At 43.6% G+C, this 19,763-nt stretch overlaps 1 protein-coding gene across 4 annotated transcripts in view; it reads right to left on the bottom strand.

Moving 5' to 3' along the window:
* Positions 1-19,763, bottom strand: part of LOC115193526 (collagen alpha-1(XIX) chain) — a 258,296-nt gene that overhangs the window by 85,312 nt on the left and 153,221 nt on the right. For all 4 annotated transcript variants that reach the window (XM_029752231.1, XM_029752233.1, XM_029752234.1 and 1 more), the window contains 9 exons: positions 12,640-12,693; positions 12,483-12,527; positions 11,765-11,797; positions 7,758-7,796; positions 7,545-7,592; positions 4,644-4,679; positions 3,881-3,925; positions 2,208-2,261; positions 1,345-1,398 (listed from right to left, as the gene is read on the bottom strand). In XM_029752231.1, coding sequence (XP_029608091.1) covers positions 1,345-1,398; positions 2,208-2,261; positions 3,881-3,925; positions 4,644-4,679; positions 7,545-7,592; positions 7,758-7,796; positions 11,765-11,797; positions 12,483-12,527; positions 12,640-12,693 — 408 coding nt within the window. The remainder of the gene's footprint in view (positions 1-1,344; positions 1,399-2,207; positions 2,262-3,880; positions 3,926-4,643; positions 4,680-7,544; positions 7,593-7,757; positions 7,797-11,764; positions 11,798-12,482; positions 12,528-12,639; positions 12,694-19,763) is intronic.

Genomic DNA, 19,763 nt, shown 5'->3' with positions numbered 1-19,763 from the left:
TGCGTGGAGGAAACAGACCTGGCAGTATTTTATAAACTGTAGCATACAGCGTTGTCAGAGATTCCTATGTGTGTGTCTGTCTGTCTGTAGCATGCAGCGTTGTCAGAGATGCCTATGTGTGTGTGTGTCTGTCTGTAGCATGCAGCGCTGTCAGAGATGGGTGTGTGTGTCTGTCTGTCTGTAGCATGCAGCGCTGTCAGAGATGGGTGTGTGTGTCTGTCTGTCTGTAGCATGCAGCGTTGTCAGAGATGCCTATGTGTGTGTGTGTCTGTCTGTAGCATGCAGCGCTGTCAGAGATGGGTGTGTGTGTATTGGACACAGTAGAGCTGAGCTCATCATGCACAGTATACAGGACTATACACCAGTAGAACCACTTGATACAGGACTATACACCAGTAGAACCACTTGATACAGGCTATACACCAGTAGAACCACTTGATACAGGACTATACATCAGTAGAACCACTTAATACAGGCTATACACCAGTAGAACCACTTGATACAGGCTATACACCAGTAGAACCACTTAATACAGGCTATACACCAGTAGAACCACTTAATACAGGCCATACACCAGTAGAACCACTTGATACAGGCTATACACCAGTAGAACCACTTGATACAGGCCATATACCAGTAGAACCACTTGATACAGGCTATACACCAGTAGAACCACTTAATACAGGCCATACACCAGTAGAACCACTTAATACAGGCCATACACCAGTAGAACCACTTAATACAGGCTATACACCAGTAGAACAACTTAATACAGGCTATACACCAGTAGAACCACTTAATACAGGCTATACACCAGTAGAACCACTTGATACAGGCTATACACCAGTAGAACCACTTAATACAGGCTATACACCAGTAGAACCACTTGATACAGGCTATACACCAGTAGAACCACTTAATACAGGCTATACACCAGTAGAACCACTTGATACAGGCTATACACCAGTAGAACCACTTGATACAGGCAATACCCCAGTAGAACCACTTGATACAGGCTATATACCAGTAGAACCACTTGATACAGGCTATATACCAGTAGAACCACTTGATACAGGCAATACCCCAGTAGAACCACTTGATACAGGCTATATACCAGTAGAACCACTTAATACAGGCTATACACCAGTAGAACCACTTGATACAGGCTATACACCAGTAGAACCACTTAATACAGGCCATACACCAGTAGAACCACTTCATACAGGAAGGGAGTGGCTATCCAATCTGAAAGTCGTGCATCATCCTCTACGGTGATGGTGAAACATCTGTCTGTCTGCCTGCAGGTCTGTTCTTAAAGGTGTAAGACTTGATTTGAAGCTTTACCTTGATTCCTTTAAGACCGTCTCTTCCTGGTATTCCCTGTTCCCCCGACGAACCCTAGAAACAGAGGACAGAACAGAGACACATCTATCAACCAGGTCTACACACACACACACACACACACACACACACACACACACACACACACACACACACACACACACACACACACACACACACACACACACACACACACACACACACACACATCGATGTGAACAGGTACACAAGCACGCACAACTACTGCCCCCTCAACACACACATCCACCCTCCCATTACAATACAGATACATTTATCTCTCTCCTTCTCTCCGCTTCAGCGGGCCCACCATGTTCCAACATCCTTTCCTTTACAGGATGAAATGCCTCTCTTTCCCTCTCCTGCTTCTGAATAAAGACAGATAGTCATTATGGGGGCAGCAGGTGCAGCAACAGATTGGGGTCCCTGTCTGCCTCCGCTCCCTCATAACGTAAAACGCTCCGATCTGCCTCTACCCACTAATTCATTCTCAAATTTGATTACTGATCGTCTGTGTAACAATTCAAGACTTTGTCCCCCCCCCTTTGCCTTCATCAGCTCTCTTCTTCTCTCTCTTACTTTCTCTCCATCTCTCCTCAGCGGTTTATCTATGTATTTCCTTACTGTCCTTTGGTTGGTGTAGTTGGGGGAACAGTGGAACAAGGGAGATAAAGACATAAGAGAAGGAGGAAGATGAGATTGTTCTTTCTGGAGGGGTGGGGTCAATTCCATTTCAACTCAGGAACAAAAAACAGAGTAGATCTTCCATAACTGAAATAGAATTGACCACACCCCTGGTGCAGACGGTACTTAATACATGTATTTTAAGTAACATGTCTTTTACTTACCGTGTCTCCTGGAATCCCTGGGAGTCCGATGAGTCCAGGAGGACCTTCTTTACCCTGGAAAACAGTCAGAGAAGTGTTAGAGTTTAATATCCCTTCTAGCAATCACAGCCTGGCCCATGGTGACCTGCCTGTCTGGCTACCTGCAGACAGCCCCAGCAATCACTCTCTGATTCAGAGAGTTGTATTACTGAGCTGCCAACTGTACACCCCAGTAAAGACATGCTGTTCTGGAGGCCTTTCTGGTCACCAAGGGGTTGAAAGTTGGATGCTAAGCTAAGACATCTCGGAGATGTTGGCACTGTATGGACTGTAGCTGGCTACTAGACACCAGAGGGATATACTACAAAGTATGATCAATTAGTTAGCCAGCTAACTTTGATAAATAACCAGAAATAACTGTTGATTTTCTGGTTCATTAAGAAAGCTAAACGTATATGTGTTTTTGGTTGTTCAGTCAATTAGACCAAGCCCATTTCAAGCTTCTCTTTCTTAAAAATCCGGTTATTTGGGGATATTTACTGGCTAACTCTTTGATCCTACTTTGCAGAAAACCCTTCAGGACATCCGACAGTTTTATTTTATTTTAAAGTTATAGTCTGGGATTCGACAGTTGTGTCAAGCTCAAAAGGCATTTATAAGTTATATCTGTCAAGAATCAAATGGGTAAATATCAAGAATTGAAAATACCAATGAACCATTTCCCAAATACCAGACTGTAGGGGACAAACTGTAGGGGAAGAAAGAAGATTGTAGCAATCTTTTGGTTTTTGACCTGCTGTGAGAATTGCAGCAATCTGTCTGGTTTGGGAGCTTGACCATCCCCTTCAGGTATCAGAGGGCAGTAGAGGAAAACAGGAGCTATTGAAGTGTTCTATAGTAGTTACATTGAACGACCCACTTCGACTTACAGTCAACAGGTGGCCCAGCCTAAAAAGTTTGATTAGTCATACCGTTTGATAAGAATTTTATTCGGATTTTAAGCTCCAAGGGCTAGTCTTCCAAGAGTCCATAGAGTTTAAGATAGTCATTTCTCTCCGTAGACCAATATAAATTGCTCAAACATCTGACCTGAGGTAATTAAGCACTTGTCATGCCATATAGACATAGTTCTAGTTCCTGGGGTGAGTTGCATTACCACTAGCTGCTCAGGGAACTTGAGCTAGAACCTAAACCAACTACAGGTGTACTAAAGGTGATCCTAGGTATCTGAGTACTTGGTACACAATGTAATAAATTCTGTTTCCTGTGTCAATCCAAACAGTTTCATACTACTGTACCAATAAGTACAATGGCAGATGATCATATAGCTTGTGTTGTTGGGTATTGTTGGGTGATAAAGACCCTTTATTCTCTGGTGATAGAGACTCTTTGTTCTCTGGTGATAGAGACTCTTTGTTCTCTGGTGATAGAGACTCTTTGTTCTCTGGTGATAGAGACTCTTTGTTCTCTGGTGATAGAGACTCTTTGTTCTCTGGTGATAAAGACTCTTTGTTCTCTGCTGATAAAGACTCTTTGTTCTCTGGTGATAGAGACTCTTGGTTCTCTGGTGATAAAGACTCTTTGTTCTCTGCTGATAGAGACTCTTTGTTCTCTGGTGATAAAGACTCTTTGTTCTCTGGTGATAAAGACTCTTTGTTCTCTGGTGATAGTTTGATTATCAATGGGGTGTTTACCTCTGGGCCGGGCTCTCCCTTTGGACCTGGTAGTCCTAGGCTTCCCTTTAAATCAGTAATGAAAGGAGGGAGAAGAGGGAATGGGAAGAAAAGAGAGAGAGAGAGAGAGAGAGAGAGAGAGAGACCATTTAAGGTTAGATTTGTTTTTCTCCAGAATTACTCCAGGACATGTATTAATAAGTGAGACCCTGAGAAAATCTATTTAGCGTCTGGCTTCAGGAAGGAAACATATCAAACAGGGCAATTCAACCAGACTTTATAGAACTCCCAGTTTATATTTAGTCTAGAAACACACTGTATAACATATTACTTTCTATTCCTCAAACATCATTTCTTTGTGTAGTGGGATCCTATTCAATTCCAGGCTGCTCATATATCTTGTGTATATATGTTATTGTATATCATTATGTACTTTACAAACCCAATGTCAAAGGTTATACAGTACTCAGATCAGTGTAGATAACCAAACCCAATGTCAAAGGTCACACAGTACTTAGATCAGTGTAGATAACCAAACCCAATGTCAAAGGTCACACAGTACTCAGATCAGTGTAGATAACCAAACCCAATGTCAAAGGTTATACAGTACTCAGATCAGTGTAGATAACCAAACCCAATGTCAAAGGTTATACAGTACTTAGATCAGTGTAGATAACCAAACCCAATGTCAAAGGTCATACAGTACTCAGATCAGTGTAGATGAGGCCTTTAAAATGTATTTAATGCTTGTCTTTCATCTGAATACTTATAATGAACTGGTTACCTTGAAACCATGTGGTCCTTGGAGTCCTGTTTGTCCCTGAAGAAAAGAATCATACAAACCATTATCATCATCCTGTAAATGCAATGTCTTTACACAAGCGACACACAATAGCACTGGTGTAAAGTGCTTAAGAAAAATACTTTAAAGTACTACTTAAGTACTTTTTGGGGGCATCTGTATTTTACTATTTATATTTTGACAACTTTTACTTCACTATATTCCTAAAGAAAATTATTTACTTTTTACTTTATATATTTTTCATGTCACCCAAAAGTACAGGTTACATTTTGAATGCTTAGCAGGACAGGAAAATGGTCCAATTCACCACTTATCAAGAGAACATCCCTGGTCATCCCTACTGCCTCTGATCTGGCAGAATAATTAAACACAAATGGTTTGTTAATTATGTTTAATGTTGGAGTGTGACCCTGGCTATTTGTAAATTAAAAAAACATGACAATTGTGCTGTCTGGTTAGCTTAACATAAGGAATTTGAAATGATTTATACTTGTACTTTTATTTTTGATACTTAAGTATGTTTTAAACCAAATAGTAGTATTTTACTGGGTGACTTTTACTCTATTAAGGTATCTTTACTTTTACTCAAAAATGAAAATGAGGTCCTTTTCCCACCACTGCACAATAGTAACCAATAGTTGGCCCAACTCAGTCAGGTGAGTCACTTTGGAAAAGCTATTACTCTGTTTCTGAATGGCATTCATTCTAAACCATGTAGCTATTGTTGAAGTCTATGTCATTCATTCTAAACCATGTAACTATTGTTGAAGTCTATGTCATTCATTCTAAACCATGTAGCTATTGTTGAAGTCTATGTCATTCATTCTAAATCATGTAACTATTGTTGAAGTCTATGTCATTCATTCTAAACCATGTAACTATTGTTGAAGTCTATGTCATTCATTCTAAACCATGTAACTATTGTTGAAGTCTATGTCATTCATTCTAAACCATGTAACTATTGTTGAAGTCTATGTCATTCATTCTATACCATGTAACTATTGTTGAAGTCTATGTCATTCATTCTAAACCATGTAACTATTGTTGAAGTCTATGTCATTCATTCTAAACCATGTAACTATTGTTGAAGTCTATGTCATTCATTCTAAACCATGTAACTATTGTTGAAGTCTATGTCATTCATTCTCAACCATGGAGCTATTGTTGAAGTCTATGTCATTCATTCTAAACCATGTAACTATTGTTGAAGTCTATGTCATTCATTCTAAACCATGTAGCTATTGTTGAAGTCTATGTCATTCATTCTAAACCATGTAACTATTGTTGAAGTCTATGTCATTCATTCTAAACCATGTAGCTATTGTTGAAGTCTATGTCATTCATTCTAAACCATGTAGCTATTGTTGAAGACTAATTTTGATGTGTGGCACGAGAAAGATTGAACTCCTTTGAACTTTGTATCCTTTTTTTCATATTTGATTATTCGATTATTTGCCAACAGCTCTTTAAGATATGTTTTTGTATGTATCCCACATGGCAGCCTATTCCCTACATAGTGCACACAAAACCATAGTGCCCTCAAAGCTCATCACTAAGCTAAGGACCCTGGGACTAAACACCTCTCTCGGCAACTGGATCCTGGACTTCCTGACGGGCCGCCCCCAGGTGGTAAGGTAGGCAAAAACACATCTGCCACGCTGGGCCCCTCAGGGGTGCGTGCTTAGTCCCGTCCTGTACTCTCTGGTCACCCATGACTGTGTGGCCAAGCACGACTCCAACACCATCATTAAGTTTGCTGAAGACACAACAGTGGTAGGCCTGATCACCAACAACGATGAGACAGCCTATAGGGAGGAGGTCAGAGACCTGGCAGTGTGGTGCCAGGACAACAACCTCTCCCTCAATATGAGCAAGACAAAAGAGCTGATCGTGGACTATAGGAGAAGGAGGACCGAACAGGCCCCCATTAACATCGATGGGGCTGTAGTGGAGCGGGTCGAGAGTTTCAAGTTCCCTGGTGTCCACATCACCAACAAACTATCATGGTCCAAACACACCAAGACAGTCGCGAAGAGGGCACGACAACATCTTTTCCCCTCCAGGAGATTGAAAAGATTTAGAATGGGTCCCCAGATCCTCAAAATGTTCTACAACTGCACCATCGAGAGAATCCTGACCAGTTGCATCACCGCCTGGTATGGCAACTGCTCGGCATCTGACCGTAAGGCGCTACAGAGGGTAGTGTGTACGGCCCAGTACATCACTGGGACCAAGTTTCCTGCCACCCAGGAACTATATAACAGGCGGTGTCAGAGGAAGGCCTAAAAAATTGTCAAAGACTCCAGTCACCCAAGTCAGAGACTGTTCTCTCTGTTATCGCATGGCAAGCGGTACCGGAGCACCAAGTCTAGGATCAAAAGGCCCCTTAACAGTTTCTACCCCCAAGCCATAAGACTGCTGAACAATTAATCTAATGGCCACCCAGACTATTTACATTGCCCCCACTATGTTTAGCCTCGTTATTGTTATGCCATTTTCTTGTGTTACTTTTTTGTATTTTTTTTTCACTTTAGTTTATTTTCTTAACTCTATTTCTTGAACTGCATTGTTGGTTAAGGGCTTGATAGTAAGCATTTCACGGTAAGGCCTGTTGTATTTGGCGCATGAGACAAATAAAATTGGATTTGATTTGACACAGAGACAAACTGTTTCTTTGTGCTGTGTCTTCATCTGATCTGGACCCATAATCTGGACCCATACTTAAGCGTATCAGAGTAGGAGTGCTGATCTAGGATCAGTTTAGCTGATGAATAATGGAACAGATTAAATGGACAGGGGGAGCAGATTGTTTTTTTTACACGGGCTAATTATATACAAATCCTATGAACACTGTGAGCAGGTTGGTACATATCCTATCCTTACTGGATCACCCATTTCTCCTTTCTGGCCCTTCTCTCCTGATTCAGCCTCCTGAAATAAAATACAAATAAGGTCATTATGAAATGCGGAACATTTTATATAAAATAACTTTCATCAAGGTAACACAAAGTTTTGAGTTACCAGTCAGAGCACTACTGCCATTATGACTGAATAGAACAGAAGTTAAAGGTAACTACATAGGATGCTCATACTTACAGAGGCAGACAGATGTCTCAGTCCATGAGCTGTCATCACCTGGATGGAAAGGACAGACAAGATAGAAGATAGAACATGAGCTGTCTCCTTCATTGTCACTTATTCTGTAGGTAAAACGTACCACCTAACCTCCCTTATTGAATGCACTCGGCTCGGCACTCGGCTCGGCACTCGGCACTCGGCTCGGCGCTCGGCTCGGCGCTCGGCACTCGGCTCTGATCAGAACTGCAGTTGGGGTTGTCAAAGTCAAACTAAAGAAGCCTTTTAAGAGAGAAAAGGAGGGAAGGGGTGTTGTCTGTGAAACTAAAGATGAGTGCCTGTCTGTCACTATACCCTCTTCCACTAGACTAGCACCTCTGACTGTACGTCCCAAATGGCACCCTATTCTCTAAGGTGGGGTAAATAGTACCATAGGGCTCTGGTCAAAAGTAGTGCACTATGTAGGGAATAGGTTGCCATTTGGGATGTATTTTGAGAGTCAGTTCCGGAATCGACCAATAATTGTTGTGGGGATACAAAGCCCACCTGTGGATCAGTCCTCCAGCGAGGGTATGGATCGTTAAAGGTCAAGAGTGTATCCCAAATGGCTTCCTATTCCCTTTATAGTGCCCCTTGGGCTCTGGTCAAAGTAGTGCACTATATAGGGAATAGGTTGCCATCTGGGACGCATTCCCACAGTAATGGAAAGTCAACTTTTCAAGCTGTAAAATTACATCCTGAGCGTTCCCATGATATTGTACCACAATTATAGCCTAGAAACCTGCAATTATGTGTACATACGTTTTGGGTTGGCTTCAAGTTCAGCATGTGACATGCTGACCACACCGCTCACGTCCCGTGCAAGCGGTGTATACATTTACACATATATGTTATTCAATCATTGCACCCACACTGCTCACGTGCGCCAACGAGCGTCTGCGTTGCCAGGCGCTAAAATAGAAGATGCTTCTATTTGTGGCGCAGAACGCGCTGCAAGTCCTGCCTCTCCCATCTCCTCATTGGTTTATAGAAGCAGATACCCATGTGCCATCTCCTCATTGGTTATACCCACGTGGGTGATTGAAAGACGAACTGAGGTAGGTCGTCGTCATGGTAATACTAGTAGACGCCAATCGCCATATAAAGTCCAGAGAAGAAAAAGCCTAGAAGGAGGAGAGATGACTAGAAATGATTCGGTTGACTGTTTTATGTCTGGATTAATTGTCGGAGTAGAGGACCTTGTGCATTTCAGGTAAAATAACAACTCAACGTTAAAATCCCAGGACAAATTAGCTAGCAACTGCAAGCTAACTAAGTAGGACAAATTAGCTAGCAACTGCAAGCTAGCTAGCTAAATTGCCATAAATGTTTAATGCTTTTTGACCTGTCCCCAAATTAATATAATTGGTTCAGTTTGTTTTGATATTTCAACCTGCGTGTCGTGATCGCGTTTGGTGTGAGGGGGACAAAATCAATTTGCCCAAGATGGCACACGATGGTGGCTTGGGTACGGTGTTAGACTGCCTCCAAAAGCTAGCAAAAAATAATAATAATTTCTATTGAACAAGTATGTCAATCTATTCCAACCCTGTTCCTTGTCTTCCTGTTCTTCTGTGTCTGTCTGGTTAGTTGTAATACATTTTGTTTTGGCTTTCATTTCAACATCTCAGACTGGCATAAATATCTATTTAAAAGTTTGTCAATTTGTTCTAATCTTTTAGCCTTCTGCTCTTGTTCATAGCCTAGCCTATTATTCTGTGTCTGTCTGGTCAAGGGCTACGTGTGGGATATCTGTGGGTCATCGAGGGCCATGCAGTAAAACGATGTCCTGATCTTTCCTGGATGTTGTATAACAAGTTCAGTGTGGAAATCAGCCTTTTAGTGCTTCAAGTTCCAAATATCAGTCTGCCTCCTAAAGCTTGTCAATTTGTTCTAATCTTGTCTCTTATATCTGTAGCCTTCAGTCAGAGTCTGGTCAAGGGCCACGTGTGGGCTGTCTATGGGTCATGGAGGGTCACGCATGCCTATAACCCCGCCTGGTGGTTCCTCCTCTGCACTAATGAACAGGAAGGAGGGTAATGGTCTGAACCCTGCTTTCTGCAGAGTCATGGAATTAAACGCTTTACGGCAGAAATGCTCCCACTGCGTCTCAAATGGCACCCTATTCCCTATATAGTGCACTACTATTGACCAGAGTCCTATGGCACCCTATTCCCTATATAGTGCACTACTATCGACCAGCACCCTATGGTACCCTATTCCCTATATAGCGCACTACTATTGACCTGGTGCCATTTGGGATTCACCCATTATCTGTTACTAGGAAGTGGACATATAAACGCTCATTTAATTGTATTTATTTTATGTAACCTTCATTTAACTAGGCAAGTCAGTTAAGAGCAAATGCTGGGCTAATTGTGTGCCGCCCTATGGGACTCCCAATCACGGCCGGTTGTGATACAGCCTGGAATCAAACCAGGGTCTTCAGAGACACCTCGCGCACTGAGATGCAGTGCCTTAGACCGCTGCGCCACTTGGGAGCCCCCTATTTAAGTGAGATTTGAGCTAAATATTCAAACAGACCCATTTAGGAATTTATAAATTACTTTTCTGAATGTCTGAATTCCAAATGAACGTACTCCGAAGCCACTAATGTAGACCAGAGAGGATTGGATAGATGGATGGAAGCAATGTGGTGACATTTCCCAATCAGCCAATCAGAAATGAAGCTATTAATTAAGCTATTACAATAAAGAGTATATCTACTTATCCAATCCTCTCAGATCTAGTGTGTCTATCAGGAGTGGTGGCTAGGGGGGAATTTGGCATTCAGAAACCGTTTGGGAGCCACATGATTAATTGATCGACTGAATGTATTTGATAATTATAAGTAGAAGGCTGCCCCAGCCAGAGACATCATCACATGATAACATACTGGAATTTGGGTGTTTCAACCAAACCTCAGAAGACTGTAGGCCTAAAATAGCAACATCATTTACCATTTTAAATCATTTTGCTCCCTTATCGCTCCAATCTTAAAAATAAATTTCAAAATGTAATCCAGTCCAGTTAATTGAGTCCGATTAAGTGGTCCTAATAGAACTTCTTACACAAATAATTGCAAGGAAAGAAAAGGCTTTATAGCCATTAAGGGGGACTCATTACCTGTTAAATTGTAAATGAAACGTTTAAGAACAAGTGGACCTGACTCCAGTTGAGATAAGGGATTCATATTAAATGGCACCCTATTGCCTATTTAGTGCACCTCTTTGGACCAGGGTCCATAGGGAACCATTTGGGACACAATCAGTGAAAGAAATCAGTAGTCGGAGCATGCATGTTACAAAAGTAGTGCAGTATGTAGGGAATGGGGAGCCATTTGGGAGGCAGACAGAGTGAAATAAAGGAGTAATTGGAGAATGAGTTCATTAGTGTAGAGGGAATATTTGTTCAGCGTGCGGTGATGTGACGTTGGCTCGTTGCCACTTGGATCAGCAGCTAAATAAGAAACCAGGAGTTGAATTATGAAGAAGGACAGATCTCAGAGGAGTCTGGGAATAGTCTGTTGTTCCCACTATTATTACCTTTCTGGATCGTCTACCAAAAGTATACCTGTCCATTGTGGTCACATGCTAGCCTTTTTATATACCGTGTTGACATGCACCAGTAAAGGTATGGCCCATTACAATTACACAGTTAGTTAATGTACGTGTAGATTCAGGATTGTCTTTGAGAGATCAGAGGAGACAGAGCATGGATTGCAGATACTCTCAGATCTGAAAAACATGTAGCCCAATCATTGTGAATGTGGAGCAGGAATAATGTGGAGCGGGAATAATGTACTGGACCAACACCTATTGTAGAGTCCAGGCTAGTCTTGTTTACACCCCTCAGGTACTCCTCTCTCCAATAGCTCAAACATAAACTACAGTACAGAACTGTAAAACAGTCTCTTGGATAATATTAGTTTATGTCTCAGTTCTAAACAGTCACAGGAAATATTAACGCCACAACAATGTACTCCTCACCGGTCCTGGTGGTCCTCTTAGGCCTTCTTCCCCCTGATAAGAGAATACACAGAGAACATAGAGAAACCTCAGGATGATATTGATCTATTCTTTAGGAAGAATCCAGAAGCCCTGGTTTACAGCGGATAGTGAAATGCTAGTGTAACATCTGCTCCTACCTCCTCTCTCATTGGTTCAGTCATAACCAACAGTAGCATTCATTCAAAGACTATTTACATCTACTTAATGACATCCGCTTTCAGTTGATTGGGTTAGGGGGGTTGGTACACTGATGTACTGTAGTGGGTTAAACAAGGATGCCTCTGGGATGAAACAACAGAAGGTGAGTCACGTGGTGTGTGTGTGTGTGTGACAATTAATAATGATGAAATATTGTTATAAGAGTTAATTTGCAGCCAGATTTAGACTTAAATGAATGCAGGAAAGATAAATAGATCGGGGGAATCAGACTGGAGCTTACACACACACACACACACACACACACACACACACACACACACACACACACACACACACACACACACACACAGACAGAGAAACACGCCAGCAGGCAAGCACACACACACACACACACACACACACACACACACACACACACACACACACACACACACACACACACATACACACACACACACACACACACACACACACAGACAGAGAAACACGCCAGCAGGCAAGCACACACACACACACACACACACGTGATGTGACTCACCTTTTGTCCTTTCATCCCAGAGGCCCCGTCTCCACCTCGCTGACCCTGAGGGAGAAGGCCAAAGGTCAAAGGTTAGAGTTCACGGTTAATGACAGCCACTTTAAATGTCACCACAAGGATGTGTCGGAAGAGTGTGTGCTGTGTGTGTATTACATACCGGATCTCCTTGAGCTCCTTTGTCTCCTGGGACGCCAGAGTCACCCTTCACCCCCTGGATGAGAACAGATACAGAGAGGGAGAGGGAGAGGGAGTGAGTGAGTGAGTGAGTGAGTGAGTGAGTGAGTGAGTGAGTGAGTGAGTGAGTGAAGGAGAGAGAGGGAGAGAGGAGAAAGAGAGTGAGTGAGAGAGGGAGAGAGAGAGAGAGTGAGTGAGAGAGGGAGAGGAGAGAGTGAGTGAGAGAGGAGAGGCTGGAGAGATGAGCGAGGAGGAGAGAGAGAGATGAGTGAGAGAGGAGTGAGTGAGTGAGAGAGAGAGAGAAGAGAGAGGAGAGAGAGAGACGAGGGCGAGAGGGAGAGAGAGAGGAGAGAGAGAGAGTAGGTGAGAGAGAGAGAGAGGGAGAGGAGAGGAGAGAGAGGGAGAGAGAGAGAGGGAGAGAGAGAGAGGAGTATGTATGTGAACATACAAGACAAGTACAACATGATTGACAGCAGAGAGAAGAGACGAGAGTGTGTGTGTGTGACTGTGTATGTGTGTCTACGTGTGAGTGTGAACATGACCCCTTTAAATGTCCTAAGGATCGTACAGTACATGCTTATAACCAGCAACACGTCATGTTGTCTGTATCATTGTAGATGCTGTGTCTATGGGTCTACTGAGAGAATGGACTATACAGCCCTGTTGCACTGCAGCAGCTTTCCACACTGAACCAACCAGGTCCTGATCTAATCATTCTCCTCTCCACCAATAGATGGCACTTGATGACAACAGATCAAGTCTTCAGCTCTCGTCTTTTAAACAGCAGTCTTGTGTGGATAAGGACCGTACAGTCTGCCAATACCACCCAGTGAGTGTGAGTGGACTCAGGCTTATTCACAAGGCACAGAAATGATGGGTGGGCGTCTGCTCTCTTCAGAGGTCCTTTATATCTGTAAAATAGGGACCTTGTAGCAGTAAGGACAGGAAATCAGCAGAAGGCAAGGGAAGTTAAAGTGCTCAACTCCACTGTGTCCGCCTGACAGATGGGCAAAGAACCTTGGCGTGACCCTGGACAACACCGTGTCATTCTCTGAAAACATCAACGCAGTGACCCCCGCAGGTTCATGCCCAAAACATCCATAGAGTATGACCTCACACAGGAAGCTGCGCAGGTCCTAATTCAGGCACAGGTCCTAATTCAGGTACTTGTCCTAATGCAGGGACTTGTCCTAAATCAGGAACTTGTCCTAATTCAGGCACTTTTCCTAATTCAGTGACTTGTCCTAAATCAGGCACTTGTCCTAAATCCAATACTTGTCCTAATTCAGGCACTTGTCCTATTTCAGTACTTGTCCTAATTCAGGTACTTGTCCTAATTCAGATACTTGTCCTAATTCAGGCATCGCCCATCTAGACTACTGCTACTCTCTGTTGGCTGAGCTCCATCAAACCCCTGCAACTTGTCCAAAAACTTGAAGTATGGTTCATTATTGTTTTATTCCATATACACTGCTCCAAAAAATAAAGGGAACACTTAAACAACACAATGTAACTCCAAGTCAATCACACTTCTGTGAAATCAAACTGTCCACTTAGGAAGCAACACTGATTGACAATACATTTCACATGCTGTTGTGCAAATGGAATAGACAACAGGTGGAAAGTATAGGCAATTAGCAAGGCACCCCCAATAAAGGAGTGGTTCTGCAGGTGGGGACCACAGACCACTTCTCAGTTCCTATGCTTCCTGGCTGATGTTTTGGTCACTTTTGAATGCTGGCGGTGCTTTCACTCTTGTAGTAGCATGAGACGGAGTCTACAACCCACACAAGTGGCTCAGGTATTGCAGCTCATCCAGGATGGCACATCAATGCGAGCTGTGGCAAGAAGGTTTGCTGTGTCTGTCAGCGTAGTGTCCAGAGCATGGAGGCGCTACCAGGAGACAGGCCAGTACATCAGGAGACGTGGAGGAGGTCGTAGGAGGGCAACAACCCAGCAGCAGGACCGCTACCTCCGCCTTTGTGCAAGGAGGAGCAGGAGGAGCACTGCCAGAGCCCTGCAAAATGACCTCTAGCAGGCCACAAATGTGCATGTGTCTGCTCAAACGGTCAGAAACAGACTCCATGAGGGTGGTATGAGGGCCCGACGTCCACAGGTGGGGGTTGTGCTTACAGCCCAACACCGGGCAGGATATTTGGCATTTGCCAGAGAACACCAAGATTGGCAAATTCGCCACTGGCGCCCTGTGCTCTTCACAGATGAAAGCAGGTTCACACTGAGCACATGTGACAGACGTGACAGAGTCTGGAGACGCCGTGGAGAACGTTCTGCTGCCTGCAACATCCTCCAGCATGACTGGTTTGGCGGTGGGTCAGTCATGGTGTGGGGTGGCATTTCTTTGGGGGGCCGCACAGCCCTCCATGTGCTCGCCAGAGGTAGCCTGACTGCCATTAGGTACCGAGATGAGATCCTCAGACCCCTTGTGAGACCATATGCTGGTGCGGTTGGCCCTGGGTTCCTCCTAATGCAAGACAATGCTAGACCTCATGTGGCTGGAGTGTGTCAGCAGTTCCTGCAAGAGGAAGGCATTGATGCTATGAACTGGCCCGCCCGTTCCCCAGACCTGAATCCAATTGAGCACATCTGGGACATCATGTCTCGCTCCATCCACCAACGCCACATTGCACCACAGACTGTCCAGGAGTTGGCGGATGCTTTAGTCCAGGTCTGGGAGGAGATCCCTCAGGAGACCATCCGCCACCTCATCAGGAGCATGCCCAGGCGTTGTAGGGAGGTCATACAGGCACGTGGAGGCCACACACACTACTGAGCCTCATTTTGACTTGTTTTAAGGATATTACATCAAAGTTGGATCAGCCTGTAGTGTGATTTTCCACTTTAATTTTGAGTGTGACTCCAAATCCAGACCTCCATGGGTTGATAAATTGGATTTCCATTGATTATTTTTGTGTGATTTTGTTGTCAGCACATTCAACTATGTAAAGAAAAAAGTATTTAATAAGATTATTTCTTTCATTCAGATCTAGGATGTGTTGTTTAAGTGTTCCCTTTATTTTTTGAGCAGTATATTTGAGTAGGAACATTGTTTAATTAGCTCACCTGCTACAACAAAATATATGGGCTTGTTCTCAAGACAGCCTGGGGTAGCTCCCCCAAACCCACACTTTGTTGAGAGAGATAACAGCCTGCCACACAGCAACAGCCACACACATAGAACTGAGTGCATCCCAAATGGCACCCTGTTTCCTATGGGCCCGGGTCAAAAGACGTGCACTATATTGGGGATAGGGTGCCATTTGGGATGCAAATATTTTCTGTCCCCAAACAGACGTAAAAGGAGCAGCTACATTTGGACTGGGGCTGTGTGAAATGTAACTGTCTACGGACTCCCAGACTCCCTTTTCACTTTCAACAACACTTCACCTGTTTTCTTCACCCCTCCTTCCTCCCCCAGCATAGTCTTCTGGACCAATCAGGGCAACTTTGAACCTTTTGATGGTTTGTGTGTGTGTGTGTGTGTGTGTGTGTGTGTGTGTGTGTGTGTGTGCGCACCTGTCTGTCTGTCTGTCTGTCTCAGGGACAGGTTACAGATGTCTGTCTCAGGGGACAGGTTACAGATGTCTGTCTCAGGGTTACAGATGTCTGTCTCAGGGGACAGGTTACAGATGTCTGTCTCAGGGGACAGGTTACAGATGTCTGTCTCAGGGGACAGGTTATAGATGTCTGTCTCAGGGTTACAGATGTCTGTATCAGGGGACAGGTTACAGATGTCTGTCTCAGGGGACAGGTTACAGATGTCTGTCTCAGGGGACAGGTTACAGATTATAAGCACCCTCTTCCTTAACAGCACATTCATTACATAGATAAAGAGAAGATCCATACCAGAGCTTCCAGCAGGCACAAGACAAAGTCATGTCTGTCTCTGTGTCTCTGTGTCTCTGTCTTTGTGTCTCTGTATCTCTGTCTCTCTGTCTGTGTCTCTGTCTCTCTGTGTCTCTGTCTCTGTGTCTCTGTCTCTGTGTCTGTCTCTGTGTCTCTATCTCTGTCTCTCTGTCTCTGAGTCTGTGTCTGTGTCTGTCTCTGTATCTCTGTCTCTCTGTCTCTGTGTCTCTGTCTCTCTGTGTCTGTGTCTATCTCTCTGTGTCTGTGTGTCTGTGTGTCTGTGTGTCTGTCTCTCTGTCTGTGTCTGTCTGTCACCCTGTCTGTGAGCTATTAACTATTAACAAGCAGATGATTGCCATACATGAACAGATGGACTGGCCTATTCATATATTAGAGGGGAGAAGCCTCTGTGGATAAATTGATTTTGAACATTAATTGACTTGTGAAAAGTTTATACTGTATGAATGTTAGTAATGCAAAATAAAAGAAACATATAACCTCACCATATATTTTACCGATTCAGGCCTCTCTTGTAAAATAGATTTGATCTCAATGAGAATAACTTGTATAAATAAAGGTTACATGGCAATACGAAGGTGTTGTTTTACTGCCACAGCAGTCGTAACCATCCATAAGGCCTTATCCCAGGAAACCTGTGTTTGATGTCTCTTCCCATAGTGCTAAATGAACAGTAAAGTGGAACCCGGCGGTGCAGAAGGCAGGGAGAGGACCAGCACAACTGGAGACTACTGTCTAGGTGTTGCTCTGAGGGGCTACATGTTGACTTTGAGCTAATCATTAAATAGCAATTAAATATCTCTCCCTCTCTCTCTCTCTCCCTCTTTCTCTCTCTCCCTCCTTCTCCCTCCCTCTCAATCTCTCTCCCTCTCTCCCTCTCCTTCTTCTCTCTCTACCTCTCTCCCTCTCCCTCCTTCTCCCTCCCTCTCAATCTCTCTCCCTCTCCTTCTTCTCTCTCTACCTCTCTCTCTCTCCCCCTCCTTCTCCCTCTCTCTATACATCTCCCTCTCTCTCCCTCCTTCTCTCTCTCTACCTCTCCCTCTCTCCTTCCCTTTATTTTGACCTCTTTCCCCCTCTTTGTCTCCATCTATCCATCTCTCTCTCTCCCTCCTTGTCTCTCTCCTCCTCTCTCTTTCCTCCTTCTTCTTTCTCTCCACCTCCCACCCCCCCTCTCTCTCGCTCTCTCTCTCTCTCCTTGTCTCCCTCCTCCTCTCTTTCTTTCTTTCTCTCCACCTCCCACCCTCTCTCTCTCCCTCCTTGTATCTCTTCTCCCTTTGCCTTTAGCCTCTGCAGTGCTCAGTCTGCCCCTGTTTGGGTCTGTCTGTCAGTGGGGGAGAGATGCTGTTATGGAGATGTGATTCATGGAGTACTCTACCTATCCCCTCACACTGTGCAACCCACACACACAAACAAACACACACACACACACTGAGCATGCCGGCACACACACAAACTGAGCACGCTACAGACTTCACTAAGGGAGAGGGAGAGAGGACTCCAATCACAGAGAGACATATGTTAGGCAAGCTACAATTTAAAGAAGCAGAACTCTCATCTTCTGTCTAGAGATCTAGTAGTGAAAGGAGGGAGGGATTGAGTGAGTCAGTGAGTGGTGTTGAGTGTTGTTCACAATGAAGCTACCTTGTTATCAGATAGGGCTATTACCTTCTACCTTATTATCAGACAGGACTATTACCTTCTACCTTATTATCAGATAGGACTATTACCTTCTACCTTATTATCAGATAGGGCTATTAGATAGGACTATTACCTTCTACCTTATTATCAGATAGGACTATTACCTTCTACCTTATTATCAGATAGGGCTATTAGATAGGACTATTACCTTCTACCTTATTATCAGATAGGACTATTACCTTCTACCTTATTATCAGATAGGGCTATTACCTTCTACCTTATTATCAGATAGGGCTATTACCTTCTACCTTATTATCAGACAGGACTATTACCTTCTACCTTATTATCAGATAGGGCTATTAGATAGGACTATTACCTTCTACCTTATTATCAGATAGGGCTATTAGATAGGACTATTACCTTCTACCTTATTATCAGATAGGACTATTACCTTCTACCTTATTATCAGATAGGGCTATTAGATAGGACTATTACCTTCTACCTTATTATCAGATAGGACTATTACCTTCTACCTTATTATCAGATAGGGCTATTACCTTCTACCTTATTATCAGATAGGGCTATTACCTTCTACCTTATTATCAGACAGGACTATTACCTTCTACCTTATTATCAGATAGGGCTATTAGATAGGACTATTACCTTCTACCTTATTATCAGATAGGACTATTACCTTCTACCTTATTATCAGATAGGGCTATTAGATAGGACTATTACCTTCTACCTTATTATCAGATAGGGCTATTACCTTCTACCTTATTATCAGATAGGGCTATTAGATAGGACTATTACCTTCTACCTTATTATCAGATAGGACTATTACCTTCTACCTTATTATCAGATCATTATTACCTTCTGGATGTGTGTCAATCCTACTGGATGTGTGTCAAACCTATTGGATTTGTGTCAAGCCTACTGGATGTGTGTGAAGCCTACTGGATGTGTGCCAGTCCTACTGAATGTGTGTCAATCCTACGGGATGTGTGTCTATCCTACTGGATGTTTGTAAGTGTGTCAAACCTACTGGATGTGTGTCAATTCTACTGGATGTGTGTCAGCCCTACTGGATGTGCGTCTATCCTACTGGATGTGAGTCAGCCCTACTGGATGTTTGTCTATCCTACTGGATGTTTGTAAGTGTGTCAAGCCTACTGGATGTGTGTCAATTCTACTGGATGTGTGTCTATCCTACTGGATGTGTGTCAGCCCTACTGGATGTGAGTCAGCTCTACTGGATGTGTGTCTATCCTACTGGATGTGTGTCAGCCCTACTGGATGTGTGTCTATCCTACTGGATGTGTGTCAGCCCTACTGGATGTGTGTCTATCCTACTGGATGTGAGTCAGCCCTACTGGATGTGTGTCTATCCTACTGGATGTGAGTCAGCCCTACTGGATGTGTGTCAGCACTACTGGATGTGTGTCTATCCTACTGGATGTGAGTCAGCCCTACTGGATGTGTGTCTATCCTACTGGATGTGTGTCAATCCTACTGGATATGTGTCTATCCTACTGGATGTGAGTCAGCCCTACTGGATGTGTGTCCATCCTACAGGATGTGTGTAAG

This window comes from Salmo trutta, chromosome 5, assembly GCF_901001165.1.
Source record: "Salmo trutta chromosome 5, fSalTru1.1, whole genome shotgun sequence".
Classification (NCBI taxonomy): domain Eukaryota; kingdom Metazoa; phylum Chordata; class Actinopteri; order Salmoniformes; family Salmonidae; genus Salmo; species Salmo trutta.
Note: the sequence above shows the minus strand (reverse complement) of the source record. Positions and strands in the feature narration are given on the sequence as shown.